The 20021-nt window shown below is 42.3% G+C and overlaps 1 protein-coding gene across 1 annotated transcript in view; it reads right to left on the bottom strand.

Annotated features, from left to right (window-relative positions):
* Positions 1 to 20021, bottom strand: part of PPARGC1A (PPARG coactivator 1 alpha) — a 133302-nt gene that overhangs the window by 35216 nt on the left and 78065 nt on the right. Inside the window, exons 4-7 of the mRNA XM_063135193.1 lie at positions 16412 to 16534; positions 14955 to 15159; positions 8398 to 8443; positions 8215 to 8288 (exon numbers count right to left, since the gene is read on the bottom strand). Coding sequence (XP_062991263.1) covers positions 8215 to 8288; positions 8398 to 8443; positions 14955 to 15159; positions 16412 to 16534 — 448 coding nt within the window. The remainder of the gene's footprint in view (positions 1 to 8214; positions 8289 to 8397; positions 8444 to 14954; positions 15160 to 16411; positions 16535 to 20021) is intronic.

The raw sequence follows: 20021 nt of genomic DNA, 5'->3' as shown, positions 1-20021 counted from the left end.
GCTTCAACAGCTGGCTTGGAGGATTAATTTGGGAAGGCTCTTTATTGAATGTCGGTAACAGGATTTGTTTCTGCAAAGCGATGAACTACACCTGCAGGATCCATAAGAACCAGGATTGTCAAAGCTTCATTGACATGGTTTCAAAATAATAATAATAATAATAATAATAACAATAATAATAATTTTATTTATTTCTTACCCACCTCTCCCTTTGGATCAAGGCGGAGAACAACATTATAACAGGAATCAAATGATTTAACAATCCCTGACTCTTATAGACCTATCTCATTAATAAATCAGGATGCAAAAAATTTTTTAGCTATTTTAGCAAAGCGAATGAATACGTTTATAGCTAAATATATTGGAGAAGATCTATATGGCTTTATAGCAGGTAGGCAGATGCACAGCTTAGTTGGAAGAGCTATAAATATAATGCACGAGGTAAATAAGTTAAAGATAAAAGTGGGAATAATAGCTCTCAATATATTTAAGGCGTTTGATTGTGTGAGCTGGCAAGCACTAAAGAGGATAATTAATAGAATGGGTTTTGGAGACAAATTTAGAGGTATAATAGAACAATTATACTCTCAGAACACAGCTTCAGTTGTGATAAATGATGGATTTACGGATAAGACACAACTGGCCAGAGGAACTAGACAAGGTTGTCCACTCTCACCGGTCCTATTTGTACTGGTAATGGAATTATTGGCAAATGCAATAAGGGATGATGGGGAAATAGAGGGAGTAGGAGGTAAAAAAAGAATAATAAAGTTAAATATGTTTGCAGATGATACACTGTTACTGTTAAGGAGCCACTTCAGAAAATGGGAAGAATTAAGCAACATCTGAAAGATTTTGAAGAAGTGACGGGATTAAGTATAAATTGGTTGAAATCAGAGTTAATGATATTTAACTACACTAAAAAGGAAGAGAAGGATTGGGAAAGTGAGGAGAAGGAAATGAGAGTTAAAGATCAGATTAAATATTTGGAAATTAAAATTACTAAAAATTTAGAGAATTTAGAAAAGGAAAACCTAAATAAGCTGAAAAAGGAAGTTATAGATAAATTAGATAAATATAAAAGGTTGAATTTATCATGGTTTGGAAGAATAGCATTAGTAAAAATGAAAATATTACCAAAGGTCAATTTTATTTTCAGAATGTTACCAATAAGTATATCAGAAACAGATAAAAAGTTGGCAAAATATTATAAATAATTATAGTAATGGAGATAGGAAAGCGAGAATAAATAAGAACAGGTGGTACTTAGCACAAAAAAAGGAGGATTGGGACTCCCAAATGTAAAATTGTATTATGTGGCAAAATAGGTTAAGAAACATAGTAGAAGGTATGATAGGAGCAGGAGATCTGAGTTGGATGGAGGATAAAACAAGAATGGAAAGAGATTGGAATTTGGAAAATATATTTTTTAAAGAAGGCAATAAAAAATGGGGTGAAGGAATAGGGAATCCTCTTTTAAAGTTTCACTGGGAAATATGGCGAATGTATAAAAAGGAGCTACTTTCGAGTATATCTCCATTAATACCTGTGATAATGTTAAGGAATTTCCCAGAACATTTAAAGGATAGTTTGAGTAAAATTTTAATAGAGGAAAAAAGAATGAGATTAAAAGATTGGTTAAGCGGAGTACTTGGGGTCAGCTTCGGCTGATCCGCCAGCTACGGCCTTTCCTGGACAGGGACAACCTAGCCACAGTAGTGCATGCACTGGTAACTTCCCGATTGGACTACTGCAATGCACTCTACGTGGGGCTGCCCTTGAAGACGACGCGGAAATTGTAGCTAGTGCAAAATGCAGCAGCTAGACTGCTGGCAGGTACATCTTACAGAGACCACATAACACCGGTCTTAAAGGAACTGCACTGGCTGCCTATACGCTTCCGGTCGGAATTCAAGGTGCTGGTAATGACGTTTAAAGCCCTAAATGGCTTGGGACCTCGATACTTGAGGGAGCGCCTCTCCTTATATATGCCTGCACGAGACCTTAGATCTGTTGGAGGAGCCCTTCTCTGCATCCCACCAGTGCAACACATATGCTATGATGGGACAAGGGAGAGGGCTTTCTCTGTGGTGGCACCCCGACTCTGGAATGCCCTCCCCTTGGAGGCCCGATTGGCGCCAACATTGAGTGCATTTCGACGCCAAGTAAAAACATGGCTTTTTAACAAAGCCTTTGATGGTTAAACTCACTGGCACATTGTTTTACTGTATTTCTTCAATTCTAAGACACACTTTCCCCCCCCATATAAACATCTCTAAAAACGTGGTGCGTCTTAGAACCGCAGGTCGTTTATTATTTCTTAGAATCAAAGCTTTTTTTCTGTTGGTGGTACTGAAATTAGTGTGCGTCTTACAATTGATGGCGTCTTACAATCGAAGAAATACGGTAACTGTTTTAACTGCATCTATTGCTTTGAAATTATATATTGTTTTAACTTGGATTATGGTTTAATTTGTTTTTAACTGTGTATATTTATTGTTTTATACTGTATGTTTTTATCTGTACGCCGCCCTGTGATCTTAGTGATATAGGGCGGGACATAAATATTTAAAATAAATAAATAAATAAATAAAGTAGTTCACCTCTGCATTAAACGCTTGCATTCTACACTCTTTAGAGCTTCAATAGCTAGCTTGGAGGATTAATTTGGGAAGGCTCTTTATTGAATGTCGGTAACAGGATTTGTTTCTGCAAAGCGATGAACTACACCTGCAGGATCCATAAGAACCAGGATTGTCAAAGCTTCATTGACATGGTTTCAAAATAATAATAATAATAATAATAATAATAATAATAATAATAATAATAAATATTTATTTCTTACCCACCTCTCCCTTTGGATCAAGGAGGAGAACAACATTAGAACAGTAATCAATACATCTTAAAAATTCTTGATTTTACATTGATCTGGATAGGCCTGCCGGAAAAGGCTAGTCTTTAAAGCTGCCTTAAAATTACACAGAGAGTTAATTTTACGAATCTCCTCCGGCAGGCCATTCCACAATCTGGGGGCGACAGAAGAAAAGGTCCTCTGGGAAACTGATGTCAGCCTAGTTTTAGCTGATTGAAAGTAGCTTCCAGACCAGGGGTGGTGGTGTGGAGAGCACTGCTATGATTTAACAGTTAGGTTCATCTTATTGACCACTCAATAAAAGTAGAAGAAAAGAGTGAAATCATCTCTATTCCTTCTTTTTGTGGATTCTGTATTTTTATTTTTTTACTTCCACACTACTTTTGAAGAGATGTGACTGGACTCCTAAGCAATTGCATAATTTGATTTTGCCCCCTGTCATAAGTAGTAGTTCTAACACAAATTTGACTCATGCAGGATTTTGTTGAATACTACACTTCGGAGTAACATATCACTTAGTTATACTTAGGCAGCTAAAAGAAGAAGAGGAGGTTGGGGAAGAACTGGCCATGACAACGTTTGCATGTCTGGAGACAGGGGTCTGGATCCAACCAAGTCAGTTGAACTGAGATGTCATGTCTAGGCCTGTTCCCCTTAGGCTGGGGGAAGGAGTTTCAGGCGATCAATCAGAGTCAGATTCTGAAGCAGAAGAGATGGGTGCCAGAAACATACCAGCCAATATGGGGAGTGGAGGAGGTGACTCTCACAGGCTTTTCAACAGCTGGGAATGAACCTTTGCTAGACCTTATCTCTGAAAACATTAACAACACACACTCTGCGGGAAGTCAGTATTCTTCCGGAGAGGAAGGCCTCCAAGGCTAGCTGATCCTAGAGTACATCACAGACTAAAACAGGCAGAGCTAAAGGAAGGTGAGAGAAGGTCAGCCTGGCTAGCTGAAGAAGCCTGGCTCGCCAAAGGCTTCTTCAGAAGTTAAAGCATTCTGGGGAAAGGCTTTCCGTTCTTCTTGAAAGGACAATTGCCTCAGTTTTCATAGTTTTGCCTAGAGGAAAGTTCCTAGAGGTTGGACTCTCTTCAGGTGGGATCAAATGTTTATTGCCTGAATAAAGCTTTGTGGATTACATGGTAGACCTCTTTATTGTCTCCCAATAAGGCAGGAGGTTTTGGGAAACACGACATTAGATCACGCTGACTTCAACAGGGTAAGTTAATCAACACTTAATTTATGTCCCATTGATTTTAATAGGAAGTTCAATTAACTTAAGTCTGGATCTAATATAGGGGAAATGCACTCTTCAATAGTGCAGGATTTGAGTGGAGAGGTTTAGGGATTTAGCAGTTGTCATATTGAATTCATGATAGTCCACAAGATATCTAGGAAAGAAACAATTGGCCTACAGGTGAATGGAGAGTGGAAGTAAAAAATTGTGGCTATTTGCTACTCATTCTTCAAAGGCATTTATGTGATGGTAATTTCCTGTTTCTCCAAGACATACACCACCACAAAATGCAGAACAAGGCCATGGCTAGACCAGGCCTATATTCCAGGATTGTCCAAGGATCATCCCTGTACATCCAAATGACACACAGGGGATCCTGGGAGCAGGCAGGGACACCCCTCCATTTGCCTGGGATAATCCTTAGGTCTAGCTAAGGCCCAAGTTGCAGATGCTGACAACCAATAGGTGACTTTGTGACTTCATACCATGCATCTCTCAGTAAGTCCATTTTATTTTACAAAGTTATTGTTTTAGAGGGAAAACATAAAAATGGCTTCAGTGATCAAACCACATTTGGGTACATTTTAGTCTATGGCCATAGCTCGACCTAAGGTTTCTCCCTGGATCGTCCAGGGCTCAGACCTGTTCATCTAGGTGACGCACAGGAGATCCAGTGCTCAGGCAGGGGCGAACCCTGGATGATCCCAGGATAAACCTTAGGTCTAGCTGTGGCCTATCATTCTGTTTCTTAGATAAGTAGCCACCCAAATACTCCAGAAAATTCAAAACAGAGCATACCTGTTGACAGCTGGTGTCTGATATTTAGAGTATGTTGAACATGGTGTCTCCATTTGGCTCAGAATTATTAGTATTATTTCGGATATTTTAGCATTAATAAGGGATTAATAATATAAATAAATCCACATTGAGCCATTGTCATATTTGCTGTATTATGGTACTAAAAAAATTCTAACACCCACATTTCCATCTTTACTACATCTTATTTGTAATTTTTCCTTTTTTTCTTTTTGTATATACAAAAGAAATAATTAGAGAGGAGACATAATTAGACATTAATGTCAGCCAACTTGTCTCAGTGCTGTTCAGATTCATGAAAAAACTTAACAATCTCATAAAATTCACCAGCTTACTCAAAAACAACAACAACAACAACAACAACATTCGAGGGCCTGTCATCTTAAAATGCAGTGCAATGTTCCGTTGTCACTAGTTTCGGGTTATTAGAGGGAGCCAGACAATGTCAACAAAAAGTGCCAAGCAAAATCTTTGGGTGGGTTGTGTGTGTGTGTGTGTGTGTGTGTGTGGCGGGGCAGGGGTGTAGGTTCACCGATAGATAAAATAATTTTTGAATTTGCTGAAGGAACATTACTGGATAGTCGGAATTTTAAACCCTTGATACATAATTAGTCCTGCAACCTTTTAACAAAATCCACCCCCCAAAAAAAATTTTTGATGTGCAAAATGAATTTTAGGATTCAGCTTATCAATACCAGTCCAAAATATATGAGTGAGGGGGGAAATATCAGTTGATTATGTAGTAATGTAGCCAGCCCATTTGTGTTAGAAAGGAGAGGACAGTTGAGAAAGAGAGCAATAGCAAGGGAGTTGCTATTTATATTATAATAGTTTGTGTTTCGATAGCGTGAGCGGGTCCACTATAATGGCCTTTCCAGTTCAACAGTGAGATCAAGGCAACCGCTATTTGTTATAAATAGAGCCAGGGCCGCGTAAGAGGCACTATCCGAGCAGAAGATGTAACACTACTATCCAGGTAGAGCTTGGAGTTGCCTGGGTCCATCTCTGAACTCTATTACTAATCAAAAATAACGTTGGGGTTTTGTTGTTGAGGCCTACCTGAGAAATTTGTTTTCTTTCACTATAAGCTCTTTGAGGGCCAGGGTACACCATTGTCAGAATGAAGTGGTATATAACAAAAATATCAACATGGTTGCTTGTTTCCAGGACTACAAATGGAAATTTTAACATTGAACTGACAAAAGTTCATAAGGGAGTGAAATGAAAGACGAGTGGATGGGATATCTTCACAAGATTAAAAGGACCGTTGTAAATTGAAATTGTCGGTTGACTTCAATGGAGCTGATCTGCTCTAAATTATTTGATGATTTGGTGCTAGGAGGGGAATCTTAAATTTATACTTTACAAATAGTCAGTGAAGATGGACTTTTCTAAAGCTGTAGTTCTAATACAGGTCTTGAAGACTGTTTGCAGATACAAAGCTATCACTATCACCTACATTAGTCTTCGCCAATCTAGTACCCTAAAAATAATAATTAAACATCAGTACCCATCAGCCCCTGCCAGCCTGGCCGATGATCAAGAATGCCTGTAGTTGGTGCCGAAAACATTTGGAGGGCACCAGTTTGGGGAAAACTGGCCTACACAGTTGTCAAGCAGATGTTGCCACGCTACATATTATAATGCAAAAGATAGGAGGCTTTGTAAGATTTGAAACAGGTTTGGCAACAGCCAATCATAACTAAAATGATCTTTTTAATGTTACCGATCTTTGGGAGGGGGGCGGGGAAGTAGCATGTTTTCTTTAGCCATACTTAAAATTAGAGCCAAAGCAACTTATCAAAATGGATACATTTAAATGATTACATAACAATGTTCCGCCTGTTACTACAGCCAATAACACAACTCCTATGAGTTTTTGCAACTCTCATTGTTCAGGATGTCACAGTAGGTGGCACACATGGCTTAAAATCCATATGTAGCAGATAAGATTTTTTATTTAACTCTAGAGTAGGCGCAGGGGATCCAATATGGATCCTAAAAGCCCCCCTACCCCCACACTAAGGTCTTGTTCCACAGCAGGAACCCTGTGCCTACTCTAGAGTAAAAATTAAAAAAATAAATGAGAAGATGTGGCTGCTAGACACGAATTTAAAGTCATGTCTGTTTTGGCCCTGAGCCACCTACTGAAATCCTATACTTAACTGGAACTTACTTCTGAGAAAACATGCATAGGATTGCACTCTTAACCTCTCATTAGACTTTTGCAAAAAAAAAAAAAAAAGAGTATGTAAGTACAATATCTTCAAGCTATGGAAGACTACAGTAAAAGCCTACAAGCATTTAAAGCTTGGATGGATCAAGAATGGGACAGAAATGCATAATGCCTACAAGGCAGAGGGACGTAATAAAACCAGAGTCTATAATTTGTTCTTCTGTCTCTCTCTTTTTTTAAAAGTTGTGGAACAGCCTTCAGTCAAAAAAGGAAACATTCATGGCGAACAGCAATGGTGGTGGCTTTCAGGCAAGGTCTACATTCTAACGGTCAAGATATCCCCAAAGCTTATACTTTCTGAAGGTAGAGATGAACAGAAGAACTGATTACCCCATTACTGCTTTGTGCTTCTGCTGACAGTGACCATCTGGAGAAGGTCACTGTCAGCCCCGCAATACTAAGCGTGATGCTCCCTTTGCTCTTACCTAGTAAAGGTTGTCTGATAACCTTCCCTCCTCTAAGTTAGGCAGGAATTAACCAGCTTCTAAAACGCCGATCAGATGGTTCAAGTGTATGATCCAGTTCACATATACACTGTCTTTAATTACTTGAAAAATAAATTTGTGACATAACTGGAAAGCATCATGCCTGAGGCAATATTAAAGCTCAACCTGCAATGCCTGTGATTCTAATACATGCTGGTTGACGCTACAGTCATCAAGTAATGAACACATCTGTGTGAACTGGCCCTAAGATCCCATGCAGGGGTAAGAGGGACAAAGGGAAAATAAATGAAAACAGATATTTAGTGATATACGAGTCTTTCGGGGACTGGGGATTTATTGCAGATAAATTATTTCCTTCCTTTTTTCACCTCCCCAGATATTATGTTATGCCATGTAACAGTGGAATCATAATTTTAAAGCAAATCTCATCTTAGGGAACTGTGTGAGGAAAAATCATTGTTAAACTACATTAAAATTAATACCTTAAGAGACCACAGGAACATATCCCCTATTGCATTTCATAATGTCAAGCTAGCAATAAAACCCCCCACAAAACACAGATATAGATATATGGATATAGATATATCTAACATTGCACTTCTCACCTGCAGTTCCAGAGAGTTCCACACTTAAAGTTTGTTCAATAGTCTTGTTCTCAAATGGGGAACCCTTGGGATCGCTGGAAGACAGGGCACATTTATAAAAACAAGCTGAAATGGAGTTGCTGTAGCCAAAATGTATTTAAACCCCCCTCCCTGATGTAAATATTTACAGTTCTTGATACTTACTTTGGTGACTCAGGTGTCAAAGGAAGCGATAAACTCATTGGTTTGGCTGAAGAGAGAGTGAAGGAGCAGGGAGAAAAAACGGAAAACGAAGAATGAAATATTGTGAAAGGACGAGAGAATTTTGCGCTATTTGTATATATCATTGCTATTTGAATTAGGCTGGATGGAACTGGATGGGATGGCTGCTTCTGGAAAACAGGAACCCAGCACCTCCAAAGTCTTGTATTCTAAAATGGAACACCACCAGCACTCCAATTGGCTGCTACTTGTGAGAACTCACAGCACTATAAGCCAGCTTTCACCAACTTGGCACAACTGCCATAATTCCAAGACAGCATGGAATTATGGGAGTTGCAGTCCAACACAACTTGAGGGTGCCAGGTTGGTGAAGGCTGTTTTAACCTGTGATACTACTTGCTCCCTCAGGTGAAAGGAAGAGGGGATGCAAGGCTGTTTTCAGGAGCAGTCACCGTTCTCGCATATTTCTAATTCTGGCACCCACACATATATTACAGATAAATAAAAGGAAACTACTTTGGAACCCTTAAATGGACACATTCATTGCAGGTTAATGTATGTCAACTGCTGAGCCACTGCAATGCAAACCCGAAGAACTTAGAAAACTACCAAACAAAATGCACAGAACATACTGTGAAAATGTGCTGCTCCCACATTTAATTTAGACTACAGTTCACGTTTCACTTGGAGACGACAGCGGCAGTATAACTACAAAGCAACAGAACTCTATGAATATTCAGTTGATTTTACTTGTACAATATACAGTTTTTATATACAGCGCTAGGAAAATAGGTTGCTTCTGTGAGGCCAAGACCCAACCAAATATGATCCAAGAGCTTGCAAATTATTTGGCAAAGAGGGGGAAGAGAGTCACAGATGGCTTAAATTGGGGTTTAACTCTGCCATGCTAAAACCCTGACATGAATGAACAACGGTGTTTTTAGCTGGAAAAGTATGAGGCTTTTGCAGCGTTTGTTTGCAAAAATCAATTGCGCTGCCTATCTTCTGTCGTTGTTTTCAAAGTACAGCGCAGTCTATAATTGCCAGGGAAAGCAATGACCTTAAGGTAGGGTTGCCAGGTCTAAGGACCTCAGCCTTCTTCTCAGAGCACCCAAGAGAAGTAGTTAAATATCAGGACGAGGGGCCAGAATCAAGGCAGCAGACGATTTTCTGCTTGGCTTGAGAGATTTTACTATTCAAGTCCAAGAAATCATCATTAAGCAGAATGAGACAGACAGTCAGCCTGATCGTTCCGGGCTGTCACCAAGCTCTGTTCTTATCCTTATCAAGGCCCATCCTGTGATCAACCAGCATCACACTTTAGCTCCAAGATTTTGCAGGACTATGGTTTGTTTTTGCTTATTGTTTATTCTAAGAATAACTACAGGGAACCTGATCTAGATCAGGGGCCTAGATGGGATGGGGGTGGGGGTGGCTTTGACCATTCCCTCCCCCACTGCAGTCCCAATATGTATTGGGGTGGGGGCACCTGTGATATACATTTTGCCAAAAAATACATCCTTCTAAAGTAATGTCTGATTTGGCTCAGAATCTCAGGATCTGAGAAACCTAAGGGATGTCTATACGGCGGTCGGTTGCTGCCGCGATGAACTATATAAATGTATAGAAATGTAACAAATAAATAAATAAATAAATAAATAATAAAACTAGAACCCCACGCTTTTGCTGCTGCGGGATGGCGAAAGCTAATCCCGATGCCGCAGCAAAAGCGTGAGGTTTCTGGAGCTGGGCCCGCCCCCTGTCCTCTGCCCAGGTGGACAGCGACCAATCAGGGCTCGCCATCTGCCTGGCCACACCTCTGCCGCGACCTCAGAGTGAGGCTAGACAAGGATATGCTGTACTGGATATGCTGGGAGAAAAAAATCAGTGACTTTTTTTCTTCAGGGCTTCAAGGAAAAGCTCCGTGGGGCCTATGAATCTGTGGCTGCGTCATATAACTGATGCGGTGGAGATTCGCAGGCACCAGGGGACTACGGGCGCATGCACAGACAGCCCCCTAGTGTGGCTCTGGATTGGGTGTTAGAGGAACGGGGATAACGCTTTTCTCCAGCACTGTATTCCTGCTGAAAATTCCCCCTCTCCAACATGGTATTTGCCCCATTAGTGGAAATCTGTGTATACCTGAAAGTCTCCCAGTGGGGCAAATAGTAACGGGTGAGAGGTTCACTAGGAAAACAGTGCAGGTGGGGGGAAGCGTTAATTCCCTCCCATAGCATCACAGTCCCAATCCAGGCCTTAGCTAGACCTAAGGTTTATTCCTGGATCGTCCAGGGGTCAAACCTGTTCATCTAGGTGACACACAGGGGATCCAGTGCTTAGGCAGGGGCGAACCCAGGAAAAACCTTAGGTCTAGCTGTGGCCACAGATTTGTACACCCACTGCAGCAGCAGCAGCTACTGGCCGAACATTTAAAAGAGATGGAAGAGCTGATCATAGATCCCTGTATTTTCATCCAGTTTGGCCATTACTTGACCACTAGTATCATCATGCATGAAACACGTCCACTCAATTAATTTGATTGCAATGCATACAACGGAATGCGTGTTTTCTTTTGTGAAAGGTGATTTGGAAGTTCTGCCTGTGTGGATCATGTCTTTGTTTCTCGCTTATATGCATATTTAGCAATAGAAAGGAGGGATACGCTGCACTAGAACTTTCCTGAGTCAGGCTTCTCCCATTAAGAGCAATAGGGCCTCTCCCTCCATAACGTAACTCCTTGGCCACCCTTATTGATTTCGGTTCCTTCTCCAGGGCATGAAATATGCTTGAAAAAGTAAGCATTGACATTTAGTCAGTCTTCAATAAATATATAGAATCACAACTATTGATTTATTTAGGGCTAGGGATCAATAAGGAAGGCCCTTTTTTCTTTTTCTTCTTCTTCTTTTTCTTCTTTTTTGCCGTGTCTTATCCCTGAATCAGCTCTCTGAGTGAAGGGATGAAATAAGCAGTGCTCAGTTTACAAGGGCAAGGCAGAGGAGTCCCAGCCCCTTACCATTTGTGATTGCCCCTTACATACTACGGTTTGTCTAAATTTGGTGGGAGACAGAGAAAAGGGCTTGTTAGTTGTCCACTGGCATACTCTGCTGGGCAGCTGCCCCACAATAATTTTTGTCTGGGTGACACTGAGACATAATGAGAACAATTTAAATCACAATTTGAGCACTGAAGGCAGACCCCAGTTTGTGGTATGAAATTGCTTTCAAGTAAATAAAACAAAACAAAGAGCCCTGATTGGTTGGACCACCCCCAGCCCTGATTGGTTGGACCACCCAGAGGTATAAGTGCTCAGTGCTCCTGCCAAAGCGGCAGTGATGGAACAGATTCCTAGCATCATTGGAGAAATCAAAATCACACTACATTTTTTTAAGACATCACTGCTCCCAGGCTTGCTCAATTGGCATCATGATTTGGGTGAGCAAGAAACTAGTGGGGAAGTTGAGGACGGGAGGAGAGGAATGAAATGTATTTTTGTTTCCAACTCTGTTCATAAAAGCTAGAAGCTACAAACCAGAATCTTGATCAATAATGCTGAAACTCCCAACGTTACTGAGGCTAAGGTTTATCCCCTTTGTAAGCGTCACTTGCGTGAGCAAGTGAGTTTTTAAAGTAGCCAAATCTTTAAATACAGCTCTCCTTGGGACCGTAAGCTTTGAGAAAGGGATAGCAGGAGAAAGGGAGAAAAAGAGCAATAGAGCTGGGCAAAGGGTGGGGCTGTCTTTGCATCCTTGAAACCCTGGCATAGGAGTTAGGAATAGTATCAAAGCCTCTTAATACATCAGAGTTTACAATACACTGTAAACGTCATTACAGATGTTTAGTTCGTCATAAAGGTTTTTTGGGTTTTTTAGTGAGCAAGAGAGGTGAAGATGGTTCGTACACTCGACACTATTTAGAAATTAAAACAATGAAATGGGGCTGACACATTTATTGCCTATTCAGAAGCTGCAGGAAAGCTGTTTTTATTGTCTCTTAAGGAATACACTGCAAGTTAACAATGTCTTCATTTTAGCCTGGTAAAAGAAAAGAGGCTCCCTGATGAACTGTCTTGCCCATCTTGTCCAGAACAGTAATTATTTCCCAGTGGCACATCACTAGCTTGTGCTGTTGGAATCCAGTTAACCCTCCATCCACCAAGGGCTACAATTCTTTGGTCTTGGCTTGGTTTTCTCACTATTGTCTTTATCATCTCCTCAATATAGGGCACATCTCATACGTGACATGTGGGCAAACCAAGGTAGGCTAGACATGTAGCCAATCCTGGCTCCCTGATGAGTCCTCCCTTAAGGTTGCATGCACCTGTAAATACATGCTTGTCATATTCACAATGCATTCTCACTGGAGTTTTATTAACGCACCTTAGGTACACACCTAAAAATCCTTATGCATGGAAAGGCTCTTTACTTAAGAGATCTTAAGACCTCTTACCCAAAACAGTTCTTAGCACACAGCTGATGCTCTAAATGAGTGTTGATCACCATTAACGACAAAGGGCTTGCATGAACCTTGACTACAATTAAACACCAAGTTTCTTGTGCAATATGCGCGTAGCTAATGTTTTCACTAAGAGGTTTAATCAGCTTCTTTGCACTGGTTGTCAGTGGCTTCCTGTGTTTTCTTTTGTAAAATTGTCTCAGAGCATCTTTAAGTATTATGTTAAGAGGCTATGCAAGCCACAAGAGAGCCTGTTCACTCTGCTTCTGCTATAATATCTGAAAAGGACATGGCTGGGGCAGGATATGCAAGCCACTTCCACATCCAAGGCTTGAACATTCTCTCCCGGTACTTTTTTTCATACATTATGGCCAAGGCGTAGTAAGGGAGGCCACTCAGCCACTTGTCGTAATGCCCAGATCTGCTCTAAATTATGTCAGAAATGGGCCAGACGCCGGTACTTAAAAAGCTGTCCTGGCTTCTGGTTCATTTCTGAGCACAACTCCATTAAGACAGCCTTCTCCAACCCAGAGCCTCCAGATGTGTTGCCATCCAACACATCTGGAGGTTGGGGAAGGCTGCCTTAAGAAATGCCTGTCCCACATCAGCCTTCCAGGACATTAAGATAGTCCGCGAAGGCTGATATGGCTCTGCTCAGCACCACAGCCACCTAAACTGAGGTAGGACTGAGGAGAGGAGAGGAACTTCTTCGTGGTTGCGCGTTGCTTATGGAACCCTCTTGTTTTGATATTTTTTCGCTGCCAGGTGAAGACCTTCTGGGCTTTCAAAGTTTTCAAGTTCTGTTTGAACTTGTTTCAACTGCCATTTTAATTGCTGGCTTTTACTGTGATACACATTTAGGCTGAAGGCGTGGGATATGAACATTTTAAGTAAATACTATGTGCTTCTTCACACAGCACACAGTTAAACTATGGAATTCACTGCCACGATATGTAGTGATGGCCACCAATTTGGGTGGCCTTAAAAGGGGGTTGTATCAATTCATGGAGAAGGCTATCAATGGCTACTAGCCCTGATGGTTATGTGCTACCGCCAGTATCCGAGGCGCTAAGCCTATATACACCAGTTGCTGGGGAACATGGGTCGGACAGTGCTGTTGCACTGTGTCCTGCTTGTGGGTCCCTGGTCAACAGCTGGTTGGCCACTGTGTGAACAGAGCACTGGACTAGATGGACCCTTGTCTGATCCAGCATGGCTCTTCTTATGTTAAATCAATAAAGAAATAAAATTCATCGCAAAAGGGGATTGGAATTCAAGCATGAGTCCAGTTTCTGGGTTTGAACTGGCAGTGTTGAACTAGTCACCTGAGGGAGATCAGGCAGCAGATTGGCCCTCTGTCCCCCTACTCAGCACTGGCCAGCCTGGGCCCTTCAGGGAGATCAGCCAAGTGCGGTCCTTAATGGGAAGGACCACAGGTCAGTAACTGGCATCTCAGGTGGAAGGACCCAGTTCAATCTCAGGCATCTTCATTGAAAAGGCTCGTGGATAGCAAGGCTGGGAATGACTCCTGCATGAGACCAGGGCATATCGCCAATGCTAATCACAGCAAACAATCCTAGGCAGTGTAGGCTGATGGCTACAATTTCTCTGGGGCTGTGAATCCATTCCAGGTTTCAGTCAGAACCCTAAAGGAGATATCCGCTGAGGTGTTGAGCCAAATCCCCCAAAACAGGTTCAGCACCTTGGATGGCTCCTTAGAGTTCTGGATAGTTCTGACTGAAGCCCAGAATGGATTCACAGCCTTGCCAAAATTGGAGCCAACAACCTCTACTCATTCTGGGCTTGGTGGACCAATGGTTGACTCATGATAAGGTAGCTTCATCCACTCAAAAGGACAGAGAGAGTCTGGCCATGTTCTTTGACTCCTGTACATACATCTAGGTTGAGATTCTTCAGTGGTCTGAGCAGTTAGGAAACTTTCTCATGGCAGCTACACGTTTCCTTCATCTCTCTTCCCCACCTTTGCTTCACCACATTCTGAGATTCACAGGAAATGGGTCTGGCCACTTCCTGCCCTGACAATAGTTGTGCCTCAAAATGTTCTCCCTTGGTCCCAAGCCTACCTTGCAAATGATGCGTCTGCGAGTGCAAAATCGCCTTCTTTTTAGCGGTGCATTTGTCTCTGTTGCTGTTCTTGTTCTCTGTTGGTTTGGTTTGAGGAGGGTCATCGTTTGTAGTCAGATACTTGAGAAGCTCTGAGCAAGGACGCCTTTGCGGCTTTTGCGGTTGACAAATGCTCTTCGCTTTATTGCTCCATGAATTCTCAGTCTTAAGAAACAAGTCACAATAAAACGGAAAGGGTGCGGAGGGGGGGGGGAGAGAAAAGAAAAGAAAGCTGAAATTAGTGAACTGAACCCTATCGGAATGGATATAGGTTTTCTGAAGAGATGAGATTTTCAGTGAAGTGTTTGGTCTAAGTGTACTAGATCTATGAGCTGTGAATAATTGTTTGCAGAACAAGGAAAGAAAATTACATTTAAAATTCCTAAATGACATTTATGTGGCTTTTTATTTCATTTCTCCTACATTTCAATGTTCCTACTCAGCAACATATAACTAACAAGACCCTACAGCGCCTTTACTACGAACGACGGCGGGGCGGGGGGGAGGATAAGCTGGTTTAAACCTTAATTTGCTGCTGATTGCTCAAGCCCAGCGCTCACAACTCTCTTAAGTACCCCTAAAAGCTCTGTTTTCGGTTACAGTCAATGGCAAGACAAACATTGTTTAATACAGCCTCGCTAACAGAATTACACCACTGCCAGCATCTGAGCCCATTAATGGCCGACAACAGACCTTTCTGCTAAGGTTCCTGCATAATCTTTTTCTAAGTTAGACCGCTGGTGAAGTGGTGGCCTGGAATTGCATGTCAACACATCAGCCTATCAGTAATATTTTAATGGCGATGTCTACTACTCTGCGCAGAGGAAAAGAGTAATAGACAGTAAAAATGCCTGTTAATTCTTCCAAGGGGGGGGGGGAAAGGCGCAGCATGAATTATTCAGAACGTTCAAAGGAACCAAAGCGGCTTCTCTTTCCGTTTGGGATATTTCCTGCCCCTCCCAATAAACCCTTAAGGGCAGCTTAACAATAATTTCAAATAACCAAACCTCTTCTGCCCCTCTCCGCAGAACCTGAAAGATACCAGGCCAGTGAATCCAGTGAACTTGGGTGCAATTCAAACCCTTACTAGGATGGCACTAAATGGGGTGAAGGAAGAGGTAAGCATCTCTAACCCCCTCTCCAAATACGTCTTAAAGATGCTCCATGCCAAGGTGCGTAGGCATGAGGGCCTAATTCTGAGATCCTTCCCCTTTGCACACATCTGTGCAAATGACCTCAGCGCACAGAGTGCTGCGTCACGTTACATGAGGAGTGTGGTAAAAGAGTGGGACACCCGCTACTCCTTGTTCACTGGCCTGGTAAATGTTTCAACTCGGCCACGCGCTGCAACTGAAAACACTGACCCCCCCCCAAAAAATGAACCCTTTTATAATCAATGCACAGGTTAACACGGTACCTTAACCACCACAGGACTTGTTCTGATCTTGTGGTTGGCGTTTGCATGGTTGTGTGAGATGAGGCCACTGCATTCGTTGTAATTTAGCTGGGCGTTTGCTGGAGCCAGCAAGAGCTTCTTAAGCTGCAGGCATAAGAGGAGGAAAAGGTTTTATCGAGAGGGAGAGGGGAACGGTTAGGAAGCAAAAGAAAGGAAGCGAGGCGTCTCCGTTCCTTATGTTTTGTTTTACCTGGAGTTTTAAGCCACCGGCCAGCTCAGACACATGGCTACGTGTGAAGGAGCTACACGTGATAGGTAACCAGGATAGTGCCCATTGAGATGTGCTGGGTGTCTACACGGCTAGAGTGCAGTCAGTGAAGGTTGGTGGCTGTGATGTGAGTGGGGCAGTAAACCCACTCTGGGTTTCCATCAGAACCACTCCAAACTCTAAAGGTGTTCGAGGTGCAGCTCGAATAGCTCCTTTGGAGTTCTAACTGGTTCTGACTGAAGCCCAGAGCGGATTTACCACCCCACTGACATCAGAACCAGCAGTCTCCACTAAGTCCAAGATGCACAGGCTGAAGCCGTATATTCACCCATGTCAAATCTGAAAATGCTCCCAGAATTTAGGCCTACACATGTTGGACATTATTCACACAAGCCCTGCACATGCTCAATCCATGAATACCCCAGAGGCAGGCCAGGAACACCTTAGAGAGCAGGTGGAAGCACTTTCACGCACCCATTGTAAATGGAAGCTTGCCCCAAACAAGCAATGGCAGGAAAATATAGATATATTCTCTATATTGTATATTGTATATATATTGTATATTCTTTAAGTAAATGATATAGGAATGATTGTGTTATTGTATTATAGTACCCAACACCACTATTGTTAAACAACTATGGGATACATAAGCCTTTTTATAACTTTTGTATAATTGTAAATAAATAGGTTTCTTGTTGATCATCACTCTTCACTAGCGTGTTTGGTAGTTGCGTGCTTTCAGGCACCTTATGTATTAGTCATTTAAAAACTACTGCCTTCTATTTATTTGTGTAGGAAAATATAGAGTCACTTTATAATTTCCGATAGTCCAAGTTTGGCATGGTAGAACAACTAGGGCCCTTTCTACACCTAAGGATTATCCCAGTAAAATAGAAGGATGGTCCTTGTCTGCTCCCGGGATCCCCTGTGTGTCATTTGGACACACATTGATGATCCCAGGACAATCCGGGGGGGGAAAGGCAGGTGTAGAAACGGCCTCGGAAAAGTCCGTTATATTCTTTGTTCCAGGTTATCCTTTGCAGTCAAAGCAGCAACCAGTCAATAATGGCTTTAGTCAGCAGACCAGAATGGGCTGAAGAACCCTGCCTATGTGTGTTGTGAGGACTGCATGCACCAAAATTGCCCATCTAGCTCCTGAAAAGTGGACTCAAATTTCTGCTCAGCCATGAAGGCCCCTTGGGCAAGTCACTACATGTTGCTTCAAACATTTGCCAATGAAGCAAGAAATCTCCCTGTGGGATTGTGAAGGAATTAGCTTCATTTTCAAAGGGAAGTAAAACCTTTGTGCACCCAGCAGCTAGACTCTCAGATGGTTCATCTTGTTGGATTTTAATGAGCGAATAGTCCAAGGAGTGCCTGCCTGACATCCCAGTAGACTATGTTGTGTGAAGGTGAGAAATGTACCTGATAGCTTAGTGGTGAAAGACTACTTGATTTCAGTTTTCTGTAAAGCAGAGCTTAAAAGTACATTGTTGGTGCTATATAAATATTAATTAAAAATATTAATAAAAGGCATCATCATCATCATGATGTTTGATTGTCTAGTACACACCTTGCCCCTGCTAGCTGTTGCATACAGGGATTGCCCCAGGTGCCTGCCTCTTTGGGTGAGCCTCTTTCTGTCTACTGAAAAGGCAGAGTTCTTTGTGTGCCAGAATGAGAGAGAGAGAGAGAGAGAGAGAGAGAGATCTTCCTCTTGGGCAAGTATATGAGGGCATGGTCAGTACAGGTTGATTTTCTCCTTCTCCATGCCTCATTTAATGTAAGAGAGGCATGTGTTAGCTTCCATCTTTTGGATGGGTTAACGCAACAGGCTATTTTCTGGAACAAAGAACATCGGTGGAGCTCTTGGTCAGACAGCATCATAAACCAAGTTGTAAGATGATTCCATGTTGACTTTAATGCCATGGAAACTCTGATAACTTTTTGTTATTATAATTCTGTTCCTGGGATCTCTTCTCTCTCCAAACTCACATTACTATTAGGCTAAAGATACTGAGATATCTGAACTATCCCTAACTGAAGGGGGGAGTCTTTTATGAGACCCCCCACAATTATTGGGGCTCCTTTTGCTTCTTTGGGGACTCCTATACTGGGCATATACAGGTGTGCTCAGAGTCCTGAGATAGTGAGAGTTGTTTTATATTTGTTTTATAAGTTTGGGGGTGTTTCTGTACCCCCGTCTTTGACCCTGAATTTTCACAAGCATTGTCAAGCATTATGAGCGACACAAGGGTTCTGCATTAATTCCTAAAAGGAAGGCATTTCACCATGTGGGAAATGGCCCCGTGCTTCAAGCCTCAGCTCCTACAGAACAAGGAAGATAAAAAACCCACTTCACAGAGTTGTCAAAAAGATGAGCAGCATAAGGCTTACAAAACCATTTTACACACTGAAACGTGATATATTGGCAGTTATCCCTGGGCCAAAAAGGATGTTTATTTTTTTTAAAGGTATGCTGCATTTCATTTATGATTTTACAAATAACAGCAGTGGGAAGCCTGTTTTGCCTAGGGACCACACAACTAATTTTAAATGGAGATTGTGCCCAGGGGCACAGGTAAAGACTTTCAAATACATAGAGTCATGAGCATTTGCTGTCATATACACACAGGCACATAACCACGTACTATATTTCATGTACCTATACAAAGCGATGCACGTTCTCCCCTTTATCACCCCCTGCTTAGTTTGAACCCAGGCAATGCAAAACAGCTCCAAAGTAGAAAGACACTATAAGGCGAGGATGGGAACCTGTCGTCCTTGGCTTAATTTCAGAAGCTCTGTGCAGACAATTTGTTCCGACCTATGGCAAGAGGGAGCGTCCCTCCCGTAGCAACCCAGAAAGAGAGAAAGGGGGGTGACGAAGAGAAAGAGAGAAGGGCCAGAAAAGAGGTGCCCCCACCCCCGGTTGGTTCTGGCCCCATTCAACGCCATTATGCACCTCTTGACAATTATCCTGGAGGGAATGCAGTCCTTGACAGAAAAAAGAGCAGAATCTAACGCTGCCCTGGCCCGCACAGCCAGCCCTGCTAATTCCGATCCGCCAGCGGCCCCTACCCTATTTAGTGCTTTCAGAGGGTTTAATGCTTTTGAAGCCAAAACGAGGGGAAAGACTCATTTCCCGAAGGGAGCAGGTAGGTGGAGCTCACATTAAGGAAGCTTTGCTGACCCCATCCCTTCCTGCTTAGTGTTTCTGCTCATTTCGGGACCTGTCACTGGAAGCACTAAATTATTGTTCGTCAAGAGGCCCCTACCAAAGTGGAATTGTTGGGGCTGGCAACGTGCGGACCAGAATCGGTGACCAGTTCCGCTAGCAGGTGGGCAGCACTGGATTCGTCT

Source organism: Elgaria multicarinata, chromosome 10, assembly GCF_023053635.1.
Source record: "Elgaria multicarinata webbii isolate HBS135686 ecotype San Diego chromosome 10, rElgMul1.1.pri, whole genome shotgun sequence".
Taxonomy (NCBI): Eukaryota; Metazoa; Chordata; class Lepidosauria; order Squamata; family Anguidae; genus Elgaria; species Elgaria multicarinata.
Note: the sequence above shows the minus strand (reverse complement) of the source record. Positions and strands in the feature narration are given on the sequence as shown.